Raw genomic sequence first — 18,320 nt, 5'->3', positions numbered from 1 at the left:
AGACGGAGGGAGAGAGACACAGAGACGGAGGGAGAGAGACAGAGAGACGGAGGGAGAGAGACAGAGAGACGGAGGGAGAGAGACAGAGAGACGGAGGGAGAGAGACAGAGAGACGGAGGGAGAGAGACAGAGAGACGGAGGGAGAGAGACAGAGAGACGGAGGGAGAGAGACAGAGACGGAGGGAGAGAGACAGAGAGACGGAGGGAGAGAGACAGAGAGACGGAGGGAGAGAGACAGAGAGACGGAGGGAGAGAGACGGAGAGAGGGAGAGAGACGGAGAGAGGGAGAGAGACGGAGGGAGGGAGAGAGACGGAGGGAGAGAGACGGAGAGAGGGAGAGAGACACACAGAGGGAGAGAGACACACAGACCGACAGACAGATTTAGAAACACATGCCAGAAAAATCTCCTTTTGGTCTTGCTCCCCCCCCTCCCCCCTCCCACCAGGTGATGCAGCACCCTACGGAGGGGGGCCAGGTTCTGTCTCTGTGCAGTAACCAGAAGGAGATGCTGGGTAAAGTAGCTGAGATCTGGATCTTCTCACTGTCCAGTCAGCCGATAGACCACGAAGAGGCCGCTCTGCAGGAAGGAACCAAGATCAAATGTTCAGGTACGCTGTTACACAACATGGCGGTTCTACTGAGGTATTCAGGTACTCTGTTACACAACATGGCGGTTCTACTGAGGTATTCAGGTACTCTGTTACACAACATGGCGGTTCTACTGAGGTATTCAGGTACTCTGTTACACAACATGGCGGTTCTACTGAGGTATTCAGGTACTCTGTTACACAACATGGCGGTTCTACTGAGGTATTCAGGTACGCTGTTACACAACATGGTGGTTCTACTGAGGTATTCAGGTACGCTGTTACACAGCATGGTGGTTCTACTGAGGTATTCAGGTACTCTGTTACACAACATGGCGGTTCTACTGAGGTATTCAGGTACGCTGTTACACAACATGGCGGTTCTACTGAGGTATTCAGGTACGCTGTTACACAACATGGCGGTTCTACTGAGGTATTCAGGTACTCTGTTACACAACATGGCGGTTCTACTGAGGTATTCAGGTACGCTGTTACACAACATGGCGGTTCTACTGAGGTATTCAGGTACTCTGTTACACAACATGGCGGTTCTACTGAGGTATTCAGGTACGCTGTTACACAACATGGCGGTTCTACTGAGGTATTCAGGTACACTGTTACACATGGCGGTTCTACTGAGGTATTCAGGTACGCTGTTACACAACATGGCGGTTCTACTGAGGTATTCAGGTACGCTGTTACACATGGCGGTTCTACTGAGGTATTCAGGTACGCTGTTACACAACATGGCGGTTCTACTGAGGTATTCAGGTACTCTGTTACACAACATGGTGGTTCTACTGAGGTATTCAGGTACGCTGTTACACAACATGGCGGTTCTACTGAGGTATTCAGGTACACTGTTACACATGGCGGTTCTACTGAGGTATTCAGGTACGCTGTTACATAACATGGCGGTTCTACTGAGGTATTCAGGTACGCTGTTACACATGGCGGTTCTACTGAGGTATTCAGGTACGCTGTTACACAACATGGCGGTTCTACTGAGGTATTCAGGTACTCTGTTACACAACATGGTGGTTCTACTGAGGTATTCAGGTACTCTGTTACACAACATGGTGGTTCTACTGAGGTATTCAGGTACGCTGTTACACAACATGGCGGTTCGACTGAGGTATTCAGGTACGCTGTTACACAAAGCTCTGCAGGGGGGGGGGGGGACTAGATTAAATGCACAGGTAGGCAGCTGTGACCCAATACGGTGCTTCTACCCAGGCATGGCTACTGAGGTTGGCAGCTGTGACCCAATACGGTGCTTCCAACCGGGCATGGCTACTGAGGTAGGCAACTGTGACCCAATACGGTGCTTCCAACCGGGCATGGCTACTGAGGTAGGCAACTGTGACCCAATATGGTGCCTCTACCCGGACATGGCTACTGAGGTAGGCTTTGACACAGTACAGCTCTCTGCTCTAGTTTGGGTTAACAGTTTGTAACACAGCATGGTTCCGTTCCATCAGAATCAGCCTTTTCTGGCAGCCTGGTAAAACAGTAGATGTAATGGTCAGATGCGTATCGACACAGTCTGAGACCATGGTTCCATCGGAATCCATTATTCTGCCAGCCGGGCAGAGCACTGAGCAGAGGGTATAAAAGAGGCTCGTAGTTAATCTTGTCAGGTACATTTTCTCTGCATAAAACAGGCGCCAATTATGATCAAATTGTATCAAAGAGCTCTTTACCAAAGTGCCATGTAGTATTCTGAACTGCATTACTGCTTGTGAAATCTGAAGACCACAATTTAAAAAAACAAAAAACAGATGAATGATTTAACAACCCTGGCAGCCTGTGATGTGATATTCTCCTGCTTGCTTTCAGCAGCATTAGGTTAATGTGTGTGTGTGTGTGTGTGTGTGTGTGTGTGTGTGTGTGTGTGGTGTGTGTGTGTGTGTGTGTGTGTGTGTGTGTGTGTGTTCTAGATACCTACTCGGAGGAGGAGTATGAGAGTTTCTCTTCAGAGCAGGAGGCCAGCGATGATGCTGTTCAGGGTCAGGTCAGTACAAATAAAGTCCAATATACATTGTCCTCGCTGAGGCCGAACAGACAGGAGAAACACATCAGAGGTGTGTATTCATTAGTTTTGCAACGTAACAAAACATTTAGCAACGGAAAACCTTTTTGCAACAAAAACAAGTTTATATTAGACAAATTCAGGTAGTCCTTCCACATTTCATTATTTTTGCTTCTGTTTGGTTCTGTTTGGTTCTGTTTGTTGGCTTCTGTTTGGTTCTGTTTGTTGGCTTCTGTTTGGTTCTGTTTGGTTCTGTTTGTTGACTTCTGTTTGGTTCTGTTTGTTGACTTCTGTTTGGTTCTGTTTGTTGACTTCTGTTTGGTTCTGTTTGTTGACTTCTGTTTGGTTCTGTTTGTTGGCTTCTGTTTGGTTCTGTTTGTTGGCTTCTGTTTGGTTCCTAGTGAATACACCCCTGGAGTTGGTTGTTATACTGTACAGTCGTGGCCAAAAGTTTTGAGAATGACACAAATATTAATTTTCACAAAGTCTGCTGCCTCAGTTTGTATGATGGCAATTTGCATATACTCCAGAATGTTATGAAGAGTGATCAGATGAATTGCAATTAATTGCAAAGTCCCTCTTTGCCATGCAAATGAACTGAATCCCCAAAAAACATTTCCACTGCATTACAGCCCTGCCACAAAAGGACCAGCTGACATCATGTCAGGGATTCTCTCGTTAACACAGGTGTGAGTGTTGACGAGGACAAGGCTGGAGATCACTCTGTCATGCTGATTGAGTTCGAATAACAGTCTGGAAGCTTCAAAAGGAGGGTGGTGCTTGGAATCATTGTTCTTCCTCTGTCAACCATGGTTACCTGCAAGGAAACACGTGCCGTCATCATTGCTTTGCACAAAAAGGGCTTCACAGGCAAGGATATTGCTGCCAGTAAGATTGCACCTAAATCAACCATTTATCGGATCATCAATAACTTCAAGAGGTTCAATTGTTGTGAAGAAGGCTTCGGGGCGCCCAAGAAAGTCCAGCAAGTTCCAGGACCGTCTCCTAAAGTTGATTCATCTGCTGGATCGGGGCACCACCAGTACAGAGCTTGCTCAGGAATAGCAGCAGGCAGGTGTGAGTGCATCTGCACGCACAGTGAGGCGAAGACTTTTGGAGGATGGCCTGGTGTCAAGAAGGGCAGCAAAGAAGCCACTTCTCTCCAGGAAAAACATCAGGGACAGACTGATATTCTGCAAAAGATACAGGGATTGGACTGCTGAGGACTGAGGTAAAGTCATTTTCTCTGATGAATCCCCTTTCCGATTGTTTGGGGCATCCGGAAAAAAGCTCGTCCGGAGAGGACAAGGTGAGCGCTACCATCAGTCCTGTGTCATGCCAACAGTAACACATCCTGAGACCATTCATGTGTGTGGTTGCTTCTCAGCCAAGGGAGTGGGCTCACTCACAATTTTGTCTAAGAACACAGCCAGGAATAAAGAATGATACCAACACATCCTCCGAGAGCAGCTTTTCCCAACCATCCAGGAACAGTTTGGTGACGAACAATGCCTGTTCCAGCATGATGGAGCACCTTGCCATAAGGCAAAAGTGATAACTAAGTGGCTCGGGGAACAAAACATCGATATTTTGGGTCCATGGCCAGGAAACTCCCCGGACCTTAATCCCATTGAGAATTTGTGGTCAATCCTCAAGAGACGGGTGGACAAACAAAAACCCACAAATTCTGACAAACTCTAAGCATTGATTATGCAAGAATGGGCTGCCATCAGTCAGGATGTGTCCCAGAAGTTAATTGACAGCATGCCAGAGCGGATTGCAGAGGTCTTGAAAAAGAAGGGTCAACACTGCAAATATTGACTCTTTGCATCAACTTCATGTAATTGTCAATAAAAGCCTTTGACACTTATGAAATGCTTGTAATTATACTTCAGTATTCCATAGTAACATCTGACAAAAATATCTAAAGACACTGAAACAGCAAACTTTGTGGAAATTAATATTTGTGTCATTCTCAAAACTTTTAGCCACGACTGTATATGTTTGACAACCTGCCCTGGCTGTGTTTTAACCCTGTGTACTGTTTACATGTTTATCCCCAGGACCTTGAGGATGATGAGTATGATGTGAGGAAGCCTAAGAAGCACAGGAGGTCTATCGTGAGGACTGCCTCAATTACCAGGGTAAGAGATGGCAGTAAAGTCATCCAGACATCTTGTTGCATTCTCATTAAGCTTAGCCAAGCTGAGGCTTTATGGATAAGCCTTATCTTATTGTATCTGAAATAAGATTAGATACAATGTTTTTGTTTGAGATTTTGTTTCCTGCTAAAAACAAAAAAAAGCATTCAGTGGTAAATCACAATGTCCCAGCGTGTTTTTTTTCTGCCTAAGATGCTACCTGCTGGTCAAACGGCAGCGTTGCCATGGTTTTCATTTCAACTTTATTTAACATGGTCCCACTTCCTTCAGGGTATTTTTTTAAAGGTGCAATATACAGAAATATTTCTGCCATTGCCTGGTTGTGAATCATTATTTGCAATAAAAAAACCACAAAAAACTAACTGAAGGACAGGACGCATAGAAATAGAGCACACACTGTAGAACAGATCTGCCTTCTCAGACATCCTTTCAATGAGAACGACAGATCTATAACTCACATTTCTATGTTAATTTAGTTCGGTTCGCCCCCCAAAAAAGCGACATGTTTGTTGTTGGAAATCCTTTAGGCAACTGATTACTGTCCCGGTTGTTGTTAGCCTGGGTACCAGTCTGTGTGTGTGTGTGCTATTATTCCACGCGTAAACAGACCCAGGCTAGGTCTTTGTGATGGGTCTGTCTGTTTGATGAGCAGTTGTTTCTGTGTCCTCTTTTAGCAGCAGAACTTTAAACAGAGACTGGTGGCCCTGATCAAGAGGTTCCGAGTCTCAGACGAGGTTAGTCCAACTGTTAAACTAACCAGTGTTGGGGTCAATGAGGTAACACCTGTCCAACTGTTATACTAACCAGGGTTGGGGTCAATGAGGTAACAACCTGTCCAACTGTTATACTAACCTGGGTTGGGGTCAATGAGGTAACACCTGTCCAACTGTTAAACTAACCAGGGTTGGGGTCAATGAGGTAACACCTGTCCAACTGTTATACTAACCTGGGTTGGGGTCAATGAGGTAACACCTGTCCAACTGTTATACTAACCTGGGTTGGGGTCAATGAGGTAACACCTGTCCAACTGTTATACTAACCTGGGTTGGGGTCAATGAGGTAACACCTGTCCAACTGTTATACTAACCAGGGTTGGGGTCAATGAGGTAACACCTGTCCAACTGTTAAACTAACCAGGGTTGGGGTCAATGAGGTAACACCTGTCCAACTGTTATACTAACCTGGGTTGGGGTCAATGAGGTAACACCTGGCCAACTGTTATACTAACCAGGGTTGGGGTCAATGTGGTAACACCTGTCCAACTGTTATACTAACCTGGGTTGGGGTCAATGAGGTAACACCTGTCCAACTGTTATACTAACCTGGGTTGGGGTCAATGAGGTAACAACCTGTCCAACTGTTATACTAACCTGGGTTGGGGTCAATGAGGTAACACCTGTCCAACTGTTAAACTAACCAGGGTTGGGGTCAATGAGGTAACACCTGTCCAACTGTTATACTAACCTGGGTTGGGGTCAATGAGGTAACACCTGTCCAACTGTTATACTAACCAGGGTTGGGGTCAATAAGGTAACAACCTGGCCAACTGTTATACTAACCTGGGTTGGGGTCAATGTGGTAACACCTGTCCAACTGTTATACTAACCTGGGTTGGGGTCAATGAGGTAACACCTGTCCAACTGTTATACTAACCAGGGTTGGGGTCAATGAGGTAACACCTGTCCAACTGTTATACTAACCTGGGTTGGGGTCAATGAGGTAACACCTGGCCAACTGTTATACTAACCAGGGTTGGGGTCAATGTGGTAACACCTGTCCAACTGTTAAACTAACCAGGGTTGGGGTCAATGAGGTAACACCTGTCCAACTGTTATACTAACCTGGGTTGGGGTCAATGAGGTAACACCTGTCCAACTGTTATACTAACCAGGGTTGGGGTCAATGTGGTAACACCTGTCCAACTGTTATACTAACCAGGGTTGGGGTCAATGAGGTAACACCTGTCCAACTGTTTTACTAACCAGGGTTGGGGTCAATGAGGTAACACCTGTCCAACTGTTTTACTAACCAGGGTTGGGGTCAATGAGGTAACACCTGGCCAACTGTTATACTAACCAGGGTTGGGGTCAATGAGGTAACACCTGGCCAACTGTTATACTAACCAGGGTTGGGGTCAATGAGGTAACACCTGTCCAACTGTTATACTAACCAGGGTTGGGGTCAATGTGGTAACACCTGTCCAACTGTTATACTAACCAGGGTTGGGGTCAATGAGGTAACACCTGTCCAACTGTTTTACTAACCAGGGTTGGGGTCAATGTGGTAACACCTGTCCAACTGTTATACTAACCAGGGTTGGGGTCAATGTGGTAACACCTGTCCAACTGTTATACTAACCTGGGTTGGGGTCAATGAGGTAACACCTGTCCAACTGTTATACTAACCAGGGTTGGGGTCAATGTGGTAACACCTGTCCAACTGTTATACTAACCTGGGTTGGGGTCAATGAGGTAACACCTGTCCAACTGTTATACTAACCAGGGTTGGGGTCAATGTGGTAACACCTGTCCAACTGTTATACTAACCTGGGTTGGGGTCAATGTGGTAACACCTGGCCAACTGTTATACTAACCTGGGTTGGGGTCAATGAGGTAACACCTGGCCAACTGTTATACTAACCAGGGTTGGGGTCAATGTGGTAACACCTGTCCAACTGTTATACTAACCAGGGTTGGGGTCAATGCCATTTCTATTCCAGTCAATTCAGAAAGTAAACCCAGTTCTAAAGGTTCCTCATTGAAAAGCATTGAAGAGAATTGGAATGTCAGTGTACTTTCTTAATTGACTGGAATTTAAATGGAATTGACCCCAACCCTGATACTGTTTTAAACGAGGTAACCCAACCCTGATACTGTTTAAAACGAGGTAACCCAACCCTGATACTGTTTTAAATGAGGTAACCCAGCCCTGATACTGTTTTAAACGAGGTAACCCAACACTGATACTGTTTTAAATGAGGTAACCCAGCCCTGATACTGTTTAAAACGAGGTAACCCAGCCCTGATACTGTTTTAAACGAGGTAACCCAACCCTGATACTGTTTTAAACGAGGTAACCCAACCCTGATACTCTGTTTTAAACGAGGTAACCCAGCCCTGATACTGTTTTAAACGAGGTAACCCAACCCTGATACTGTTTAAAACGAGGTAACCCAACCCTATTACTGTTTTAAACGAGGTAACCCAGCCCTGATACTGTTTTAAACGAGGTAACCCAACCCTGATACTGTTTAAAACGAGGTAACCCAACCCTGATACTGTCTTAAACGAGGTAACCCAACCCTGATACTGTTTAAAACGAGGTAACCCAGCCCTGATACTGTTACTGTTTTAAACGAGGTAACCCAACCCTGATACTGTTTAAAACGAGGTAACCCAACCCTGATACTGTTTAAAACGAGGTAACCCAACCCTGATACTGTTACTGTTTTAAACGAGGTAACCCAACCCTGATACTGTTTAAAACGAGGTAACCCAACCCTGATACTGTTACTGTTTTAAACGAGGTAACCCAACCCTGATACTGTTTTAAATGAGGTAACCCAACCCTGATACTGTTACTGTTTTAAACGAGGTAACCCAGCCCTGATACTGTTTTAAATGAGGTAACCCAACCCTGATACTGTTACTGTTTTAAACGAGGTAACCCAACCCTGATACTGTTTTAAATGAGGTAACTCAACCCTGATACTGTTACTGTTTTAAACGAGGTAACCCAACCCTGATACTGTTTTAAACGAGGTAACCCAACCCTGATACTGTTTTAAACGAGGTAACCCAACCCTGATACTGTTTTAAATGAGGTAACCCAACCCTGTTACTGTTACTGTTTTAAACGAGGTAACCCAACCCTGATACTGTTACTGTTTTAAACAAGGTAACCCAACCCTGTTACTGTTTTAAACGAGGTAACCCAACCCTGATACTGTTTTAAACGAGGTAACCCAACCCTGATACTGTTTTAAATGAGGTAACCCAGCCCTGATACTGTTACTGTTTTAAACGAGGTAACCCAACCCTGATACTGTTTAAAACGAGGTAACCCAACCCTGATACTGTTTAAAACGAGGTAACCCAACCCTGATACTGTTACTGTTTTAAACGAGGTAACCCAACCCTGATACTGTTTAAAACGAGGTAACCCAACCCTGATACTGTTTAAAACGAGGTAACCCAACCCTGATACTGTTACTGTTTTAAACGAGGTAACCCAACCCTGATACTCTGTTTTAAATGAGGTAACCCAGCCCTGATACTGTTTTAAACGAGGTAACCCAGCCCTGTTACTGTTTTAAACGAGGTAACCCAACCCTGATACTGTTTTAAACGAGGTAACCCAGCCCTGATACTGTTTTAAACGAGGTAACCCAACCCTGATACTGTTTTAAACGAGGTAACCCAACCCTGATACTGTTTTAAACGAGGTAACCCAACCCTGATACTGTTTTAAATGAGGTAACCCAACCCTGATACTGTTTTAAACGAGGTAACCCAACCCTGATACTGTTACTGTTTTAAACGAGGTAACCCAACCCTGATACTGTTTTAAACGAGGTAACCCAACCCTGATACTGTTACTGTTTTAAACGAGGTAACCCAACCCTGATACTGTTACTGTTTTAAACGAGGTAACCCAACCCTGATACTGTTACTGTTTTAAACGAGGTAACCCAACCCTGTTACTGTTTTAAACGAGGTAACCCAACCCTGATACTGTTTTAAACGAGGTAACCCAGCCCTGATACTGTTTAAAACGAGGTAACCCAACCCTGATACTGTTACTGTTTTAAACGAGGTAACCCAACCCTGTTACTGTTTTAAATGAGGTAACCCAACCCTGATACTGTTACTGTTTTAAACGAGGTAACCCAACCCTGATACTGTTTAAAACGAGGTAACCCAACCCTGATACTGTTTTAAACGAGGTAACCCAACCCTGTTACTGTTTTAAACGAGGTAACCCAACCCTGTTACTGTTTTAAACGAGGTAACCCAACCCTGATACTGTTTTAAACGAGGTAACCCAACCCTGATACTGTTACTGTTTTAAACGAGGTAACCCAACCCTGTTACTGTTTTAAACGAGGTAACCCAACCCTGTTACTGTTTTAAACGAGGTAACCCAACCCTGATACTGTTTTAAACGAGGTAACCCAACCCTGATACTGTTTTAAACGAGGTAACCCAACCCTGATACTGTTTTAAACGAGGTAACCCAACCCTGATACTGTTTTAAACGAGGTAACCCAACCCTGATACTGTTTTAAACGAGGTAACCCAACCCTGATACTGTTTAAAACGAGGTAACCCAACCCTGATACTGTTTTAAACGAGGTAACCCAACCCTGATACTGTTTTAAACGAGGTAACATTAAGCATTTTCTAAGTTTCATATCACTTACTTCAAACTGCTAGGGTCCTTTTCATTCATTTTGCTCAGTAGATGTATGTAACTGTTAAACATCTGTTATCTTGTGTGATAACTTTCTTTCTTACTTCTTGTCTCTGTGTCTTTCTATCTGTTTGCGTTTTCCGTGTGTGTGTGTGTGTTCCCCTGCATGTTCCTGCTCCTGCTGTGTTCTCCTGCCAACACCGAGTCCAGGTGTTGGACTCGGAGCAGGACCCGGCTGAGCCCCCTCCAGAGGTAGAGGAGGATCTGGACCTAGAGAGTCTGGAGTTTGAGAACCCCAGTGACAGTGGACCAGAACTAGACGATGACGACAGTGTCCTCAGCACCCCGAAACCTAAACTCAAGTGAGTGGGAGGAGAGCTATCAGTGTGTGTATTTTGTGTGCCTTTGCCTCGTGTATTAAGTGATTTTTGCCCAGAGATATGGCTGTAGACTCTTGTAACACCATAGCAGTCTACACTACAGAAATATTTCAGGGCATTGAGTGACTCCAGTGCTCTTTTCAGATGTATTTATTTCTGATGCTTTCTCTTTCAGGCCATATTTTGAGGGTCTCTCCCTCTCCAGTTCGCAGACAGATATTGGCAGCATCCACAGCAGCCGGAGTCACAGAGAACCACCAAGTCCGGTGAGAACACTATTCCCTGGCTGAGACTGTCACCCTCCCAGCTCAGGACCACACTATTCCCTGGCTGAGACTGTCACCCTCCCAGCTCAGGACCACACTATTCCCTGGATGAGACTGTCACCCTCCCAGGACCAGTATATACCCTGGATGAGACTGTCACCCTCCCAGGACCATAATATACCCTGGCTGAGACTGTCACCCTCCCAGGACCACACTATTCCCTGGATGAGACTGTCACCCTCCCAGCTCAGGACCATAATATACCCTGGATGAGACTGTCACCCTCCCAGCTCAGGACCATAATATACCCTGATGAGACTGTCACCCTCCCAGGACCATAATATACCCTGGCTGAGACTGTCACCCTCCCAGGACCACACTATTCCCTGGCTGAGACTGTCACCCTCCCAGCTCAGGACCACACTATTCCCTGGATGAGACTGTCACCCTCCCAGCTCAGGACCATAATATACCCTGATGAGACTGTCACCCTCCCAGGACATAATATACCCTGGATGAGACTGTCACCCTCCAAGGACCATAATATACCCTGGATGAGACTGTCATCCTCCAAGGACCATAATATACCCTGGATGAGACTGTCACCCTCCCAGCCCAGGACCATAATATACCCTGGCTGAGACTGTCACCCTCCCAGCCCAGGACCATAATATACCCTGGCTGAGACTGTCACCCTCCCAGGACATAATATACCCTGGATGAGACTGTCACCCTCCAAGGACCATAATATACCCTGGATGAGACTGTCATCCTCCAAGGACCATAATATACCCTGGATGAGACTGTCACCCTCCCAGGACATAATATACCCTGGATGAGACTGTCACCCTCCCAGGACCATAATATACCCTGGATGAGACTGTCACCCTCCCAGCCCAGGACCATAATATACCCTGGCTGAGACTGTCACCCTCCCAGGACCATAATATGCCCTGGCTGAGACTGTCACCCTCCCAGCCCAGGACCATAATATACCCTGGCTGAGACTGTCACCCTCCCAGGACCATAATATGCCCTGGCTGAGACTGTCACCCTCCCAGCCCAGGACCATAATATGCCCTGGCTGAGACTGTCACCCTCCCAGCCCAGGACCATAATATACCCTGGATGAGACTGTCACCCTCCCAGGACCATAATATACCCTGGATGAGACTGTCACCCTCCCAGCCCAGGACCATAATATACCCTGGCTGAGACTGTCACCCTCCCAGCCCAGGACCATAATATACCCTGGCTGAGACTGTCACCCTCCCAGCTCAGGACCATAATATACCCTGGATGAGACTGTCACCCTCCCAGGACCATAATATACCCTGGATGAGACTGTCACCCTCCCAGGACCATAATATACCCTGGATGAGACTGTCACCCTCCCAGGACATAATATACCCTGGATGAGATCCATCAGACAACCTAGCTATTCTGTTCTAGCTATACTGTCAGCTATACTGTCAGCTATACTGTTAGCTATACTGCTAGCTATACTGCTAGCTATACTGTTGTAGCTATACTGCTAGCTATACTGTTGTAGCTATACTGCTAGCTATACTGCTAGCTATACTGTTGTAGCTATACTGCTAGCTATACTGTTGTAGCTATACTGCTAGCTATACTGTTGTAGCTATACTGTTAGCTATACTGCTAGCTATTCTGTTAGCTATACTGTTGTAGCTATACTGTTAGCTATACTGCCAGCTATACTGCTCTAGCTATACTGCTACCTATACTGCTCTAGCTATACTGTTAGCTATACTGTTGTAGCTATACTGTTAGCTATACTGCTAGCTATACTTTTAGCTATAGTGTTGTAGCTATAGTGTTGTAGCTATACTGTTGTAGCTATAGTGTTATAGTGCTGTAGCTATAGTGCTGTAGCTATAGTGCTGTAGCTATAGTGCTGTAGCTATAGTGCTGTAGCTATAGTGTTGTAGCTATACTGTTGTAGCTATACTGTTGTAGCTATAGTGTTGTAGCTATAGTGTTGTAGCTATAGTGCTGTAGCTATAGTGCTGTAGCTATAGTGTTGTAGCTATAGTGTTGTAGCTATAGTGTTGTAGCTATAGTGTTGTAGCTATAGTGCTGTAGCTATACTGTTGTAGCTATAGTGCTGTAGCTATAGTGTTGTAGCTATAGTGTTGTAGCTATAGTGTTGTAGCTATAGTGTTGTAGCTATAGTGCTGTAGCTATACTGTTGTAGCTATAGTGTTGTAGCTATAGTGCTGTAGCTATAGTGCTGTAGCTATAGTGCTGTAGCTATAGTGCTGTAGCTATAGTGTTGTAGCTATAGTGTTGTAGCTATAGTGCTGTAGCTATAGTGCTGTAGCTATAGTGTTGTAGCTATAGTGTTGTAGCTATAGTGCTGTAGCTATAGTGCTGTAGCTATAGTGCTGTAGCTATAGTGCTGTAGCTATAGTGCTGTAGCTATAGTGCTGTAGCTATAGTGTTGTAGCTATAGTGCTGTAGCTATAGTGTTGTAGCTATAGTGTTGTAGCTATAGTGTTGTAGCTATAGTGTTGTAGCTATAGTGCTGTAGCTATACTGTTGTAGCTATAGTGCTGTAGCTATAGTGCTGTAGCTATAGTGCTGTAGCTATAGTGCTGTAGCTATAGTGTTGTAGCTATAGTGTTGTAGCTATAGTGCTGTAGCTATAGTGCTGTAGCTATAGTGTTGTAGCTATAGTGTTGTAGCTATAGTGCTGTAGCTATAGTGCTGTAGCTATAGTGTTGTAGCTATAGTGTTGTAGCTATAGTGTTGTAGCTATAGTGCTGTAGCTATAGTGTTGTAGCTATAGTGCTGTAGCTATAGTGTTGTAGCTATAGTGTTGTAGCTATAGTGTTGTAGCTATAGTGTTGTAGCTATAGTGCTGTAGCTATAGTGCTGTAGCTATAGTGTTGTAGCTATAGTGTTGTAGCTATAGTGCTGTAGCTATAGTGTTGTAGCTATAGTGCTGTAGCTATAGTGTTGTAGCTATAGTGCTGTAGCTATAGTGTTGTAGCTATAGTGCTGTAGCTATAGTGTTGTAGCTATAGTGTTGTAGCTATAGTGCTGTAGCTATAGTGCTGTAGCTATAGTGTTGTAGCTATAGTGTTGTAGCTATAGTGTTGTAGCTATAGTGTTGTAGCTATAGTGCTGTAGCTATAGTGTTGTAGCTATAGTGTTGTAGTGTTGTAGCTATAGTGCTGTAGCTATAGTGTTATAGTGTTGTAGCTATAGTGTTGTAGCTATAGTGTTGTAGCTATAGTGCTGTAGCTATAGTGCTGTAGCTATAGTGTTGTAGCTATAGTGTTGTAGTGTTGTAGCTATAGTGCTGTAGCTATAGTGCTGTAGCTATAGTGCTGTAGCTATAGTGCTGTAGCTATAGTGCTGTAGCTATAGTGTTGTAGCTATAGTGTTGTAGCTATAGTGTTGTAGCTATAGTGTTGTAGCTATAGTGTTGTAGCTATAGTGCTGTAGCTATAGTGCTGTAGCTATAGTGTTGTAGCTATAGTGCTGTAGCTATAGTGCTGTAGCTATAGTGCTGTAGCTATAGTGCTGTAGCTATAGTGTTGTAGCTATAGTGTTGTAGTGTTGTAGCTATACTGTTGTAGCTATAGTGCTGTAGCTATAGTGCTGTAGCTATAGTGTTGTAGCTATAGTGCTGTAGCTATAGTGCTGTAGCTATAGTGTTGTAGCTATAGTGTTGTAGCTATAGTGCTGTAGCTATAGTGTTATAGTGTTATAGTGTTGTAGCTATAGTGTTGTAGCTATAGTGCTGTAGCTATAGTGCTGTAGCTATAGTGCTGTAGCTATAGTGTTGTAGCTATAGTGTTGTAGCTATAGTGCTGTAGCTATAGTGCTGTAGCTATAGTGCTGTAGCTATAGTGTTGTAGCTATAGTGTTGTAGCTATAGTGCTGTAGCTATAGTGTTGTAGCTATAGTGTTGTAGCTATAGTGTTGTAGCTATAGTGTTGTAGCTATAGTGCTGTAGCTATAGTGTTGTAGCTATAGTGCTGTAGCTATAGTGTTGTAGCTATAGTGTTGTAGCTATAGTGCTGTAGCTATAGTGCTGTAGCTATAGTGTTGTAGCTATAGTGCTGTAGCTATAGTGCTGTAGCTATAGTGCTGTAGCTATAGTGTTGTAGCTATAGTGTTGTAGCTATAGTGTTGTAGCTATAGTGTTGTAGCTATAGTGCTGTAGCTATAGTGTTGTAGCTATAGTGCTGTAGCTATAGTGTTGTAGCTATAGTGTTGTAGCTATAGTGTTGTAGCTATAGTGTTGTAGCTATAGTGCTGTAGCTATAGTGCTGTAGCTATAGTGTTGTAGCTATAGTGTTGTAGCTATAGTGTTGTAGCTATAGTGCTGTAGCTATAGTGTTGTAGCTATAGTGCTGTAGCTATAGTGTTGTAGCTATAGTGCTGTAGCTATAGTGTTGTAGCTATAGTGCTGTAGCTATAGTGTTGTAGCTATAGTGTTGTAGCTATAGTGCTGTAGCTATAGTGCTGTAGCTATAGTGTTGTAGCTATAGTGTTGTAGCTATAGTGTTGTAGCTATAGTGTTGTAGCTATAGTGCTGTAGCTATAGTGTTGTAGCTATAGTGTTGTAGTGTTGTAGCTATAGTGCTGTAGCTATAGTGTTATAGTGTTGTAGCTATAGTGTTGTAGCTATAGTGTTGTAGCTATAGTGCTGTAGCTATAGTGCTGTAGCTATAGTGTTGTAGCTATAGTGTTGTAGTGTTGTAGCTATAGTGCTGTAGCTATAGTGCTGTAGCTATAGTGCTGTAGCTATAGTGCTGTAGCTATAGTGTTGTAGCTATAGTGTTGTAGCTATAGTGTTGTAGCTATAGTGTTGTAGCTATAGTGTTGTAGCTATAGTGTTGTAGCTATAGTGCTGTAGCTATAGTGCTGTAGCTATAGTGTTGTAGCTATAGTGCTGTAGCTATAGTGCTGTAGCTATAGTGCTGTAGCTATAGTGCTGTAGCTATAGTGTTGTAGCTATAGTGTTGTAGTGTTGTAGCTATACTGTTGTAGCTATAGTGCTGTAGCTATAGTGCTGTAGCTATAGTGTTGTAGCTATAGTGCTGTAGCTATAGTGCTGTAGCTATAGTGTTGTAGCTATAGTGTTGTAGCTATAGTGCTGTAGCTATAGTGTTATAGTGTTATAGTGTTGTAGCTATAGTGTTGTAGCTATAGTGCTGTAGCTATAGTGCTGTAGCTATAGTGCTGTAGCTATAGTGTTGTAGCTATAGTGTTGTAGCTATAGTGCTGTAGCTATAGTGCTGTAGCTATAGTGCTGTAGCTATAGTGTTGTAGCTATAGTGTTGTAGCTATAGTGCTGTAGCTATAGTGTTGTAGCTATAGTGTTGTAGCTATAGTGTTGTAGCTATAGTGTTGTAGCTATAGTGCTGTAGCTATAGTGTTGTAGCTATAGTGCTGTAGCTATAGTGTTGTAGCTATAGTGTTGTAGCTATAGTGCTGTAGCTATAGTGCTGTAGCTATAGTGCTGTAGCTATAGTGTTGTAGCTATAGTGCTGTAGCTATAGTGTTGTAGCTATAGTGTTGTAGCTATAGTGTTGTAGCTATAGTGTTGTAGCTATACTGTTGTAGCTTTAGTGTTATAGTGTTATAGTGTTGTAGCTATAGTGTTGTAGCTATAGTGTTATAGTGTTGTAGCTATAGTGTTGTAGCTATAGTGTTGTAGCTATAGTGTTGTAGCTATAGTGCTGTAGCTATAGTGCTGTAGCTATAGTGTTGTAGCTATAGTGCTGTAGCTATAGTGCTGTAGCTATAGTGCTGTAGCTATAGTGCTGTTGCTATACTGTTGTAGCTATAGTGCTGTAGCTATACTGTTGTAGCTATAGTGCTGTAGCTATAGTGCTGTAGCTATAGTGCTGTAGCTATAGTGCTGTAGCTATAGTGTTATAGTGTTGTAGCTATACTGTTGTAGCTATAGTGTTGTAGCTATAGTGTTATAGTGTTATAGTGTTATAGTGTTGTAGTTATACTGTTGTAGCTATACTGTTGTAGCTATAGTGTTGTAGCTATAGTGTTATAGTGTTATAGTGTTGTAGCTATACTGTTGTAGCTATACTGTTGTAGCTATACTGTTGTAGCTATAGTGTTGTAGCTATAGTGCTGTAGCTATAGTGTTGTAGCTATAGTGTTGTAGCTATAGTGCTGTAGCTATACTGTTGTAGCTATAGTGCTGTAGCTATACTGTTGTAGCTATAGTGTTGTAGCTATAGTGCTGTAGCTATACTGTTGTAGCTATACAACTCCCTCGCAAATTGTAATCCTCCTCTCTTCCCTTTTCCCTCCAGATGGACCCAGACAAGACTACGAACAGAGGAGACAAGTTCCAGGTGGACAATGTCTCAGATAACGCTTCTCTTGTAAGTATCCTCAAACAACTGCCATCCATCCATTTGATGTTAGATACTGTAGCACTATTATCCCCTGGTCACTGTCTTTCTTATTGAAGTTTTTTTTTTTTTTATCTCACTCAACATTTTTATGCCAGTACAGTACATGTCGGAGTAAAACATTTCACGACAGACCTGATGAAAACTGTACATTTTTGTCGGTAAACTTTCCAAATGTCGACAAAACAAAAATACGCTGGACAAGGTGGGATCTTTTTGTGTCTGTAAAATGAATAATGCGATTAAATTGCGGTGGATACTCCTTTATGCGCAAATATTGATATATATATATATTTTACCGTCATATCGAAGTAAACTTGGAGTCACTCGTTATGTTGTGATGAACTTTACAGGGTGGTGAAAAGTGTACGATGAGCTTCATGCTCCTTTCCAATAAATATTGCGGGTGTTATTCTGGTGACATGAAGGATCGATGCTTGGCTGCCATTTGAGAAATGTAAAATGATCTCAGTCTTTAGTCCACAATAATCTCATTATGTAGGCTATACCTGCGCTGTATCTACGAGCTGATGGCTAGAGCACAGGGACCAATACCAGAGTAGACACATTCGCTATATAACACAACATTCATTGTGACAAAACCATCAGTAAACTAGAATTTATTTATTTTTATTTACTGCAAAATGTATTTTTATGTGCACTATGTCATCATGCACTTTTATCCACACAAAAAAAGACATTTGATGGAAACGCATCTCTAGTGGGAAAATGTGCAAATTGTTGTCATGCAGATTGTAGAATATTCACATGAAAATCTGTCACCAATTGGATGGAAACCTAGCTAGTGAGAGTAACCTGTATAAATGACAAAAGAAACTAGATACTACCAACTGCCGTTGTCTCATCCCTGTCTTTGCACCGTCCCAGCAGGAGGAGCAACAAGAGGCAGTAACCCCCACTACAGAGTTGGAGATGGACAACATGGACACCTTCCTGGAGAAGCTGCCCCCTACTGGCAAGATGAAGAAGACAGAGTCCCTCATCATCCCTTCCAACAGGTGGTAAATACTGGCTAACACCTTGTCCAAACCCGGCTGCGC

General features: G+C 43.6%; 1 protein-coding gene across 1 annotated transcript in view; it reads left to right on the top strand.

Moving 5' to 3' along the window:
* The window catches only part of pacs2 (phosphofurin acidic cluster sorting protein 2), a 119,578-nt gene that overhangs the window by 78,108 nt on the left and 23,150 nt on the right, over nucleotides 1-18,320 (top strand). The window contains exons 5-12 of the mRNA XM_039009197.1: nucleotides 447-609; nucleotides 2,529-2,602; nucleotides 4,684-4,764; nucleotides 5,457-5,516; nucleotides 10,405-10,556; nucleotides 10,750-10,840; nucleotides 17,158-17,229; nucleotides 18,148-18,278. Coding sequence (XP_038865125.1) covers nucleotides 447-609; nucleotides 2,529-2,602; nucleotides 4,684-4,764; nucleotides 5,457-5,516; nucleotides 10,405-10,556; nucleotides 10,750-10,840; nucleotides 17,158-17,229; nucleotides 18,148-18,278 — 824 coding nt within the window. The remainder of the gene's footprint in view (nucleotides 1-446; nucleotides 610-2,528; nucleotides 2,603-4,683; nucleotides 4,765-5,456; nucleotides 5,517-10,404; nucleotides 10,557-10,749; nucleotides 10,841-17,157; nucleotides 17,230-18,147; nucleotides 18,279-18,320) is intronic.

This window comes from Salvelinus namaycush, chromosome 15 (genome assembly GCF_016432855.1).
Source record: "Salvelinus namaycush isolate Seneca chromosome 15, SaNama_1.0, whole genome shotgun sequence".
In the NCBI taxonomy this organism is placed as follows: Eukaryota; Metazoa; Chordata; class Actinopteri; order Salmoniformes; family Salmonidae; genus Salvelinus; species Salvelinus namaycush.
The sequence above is the reverse complement of the archived record's forward strand: the minus strand, read 5'-3'. Positions and strand labels throughout refer to the sequence as shown.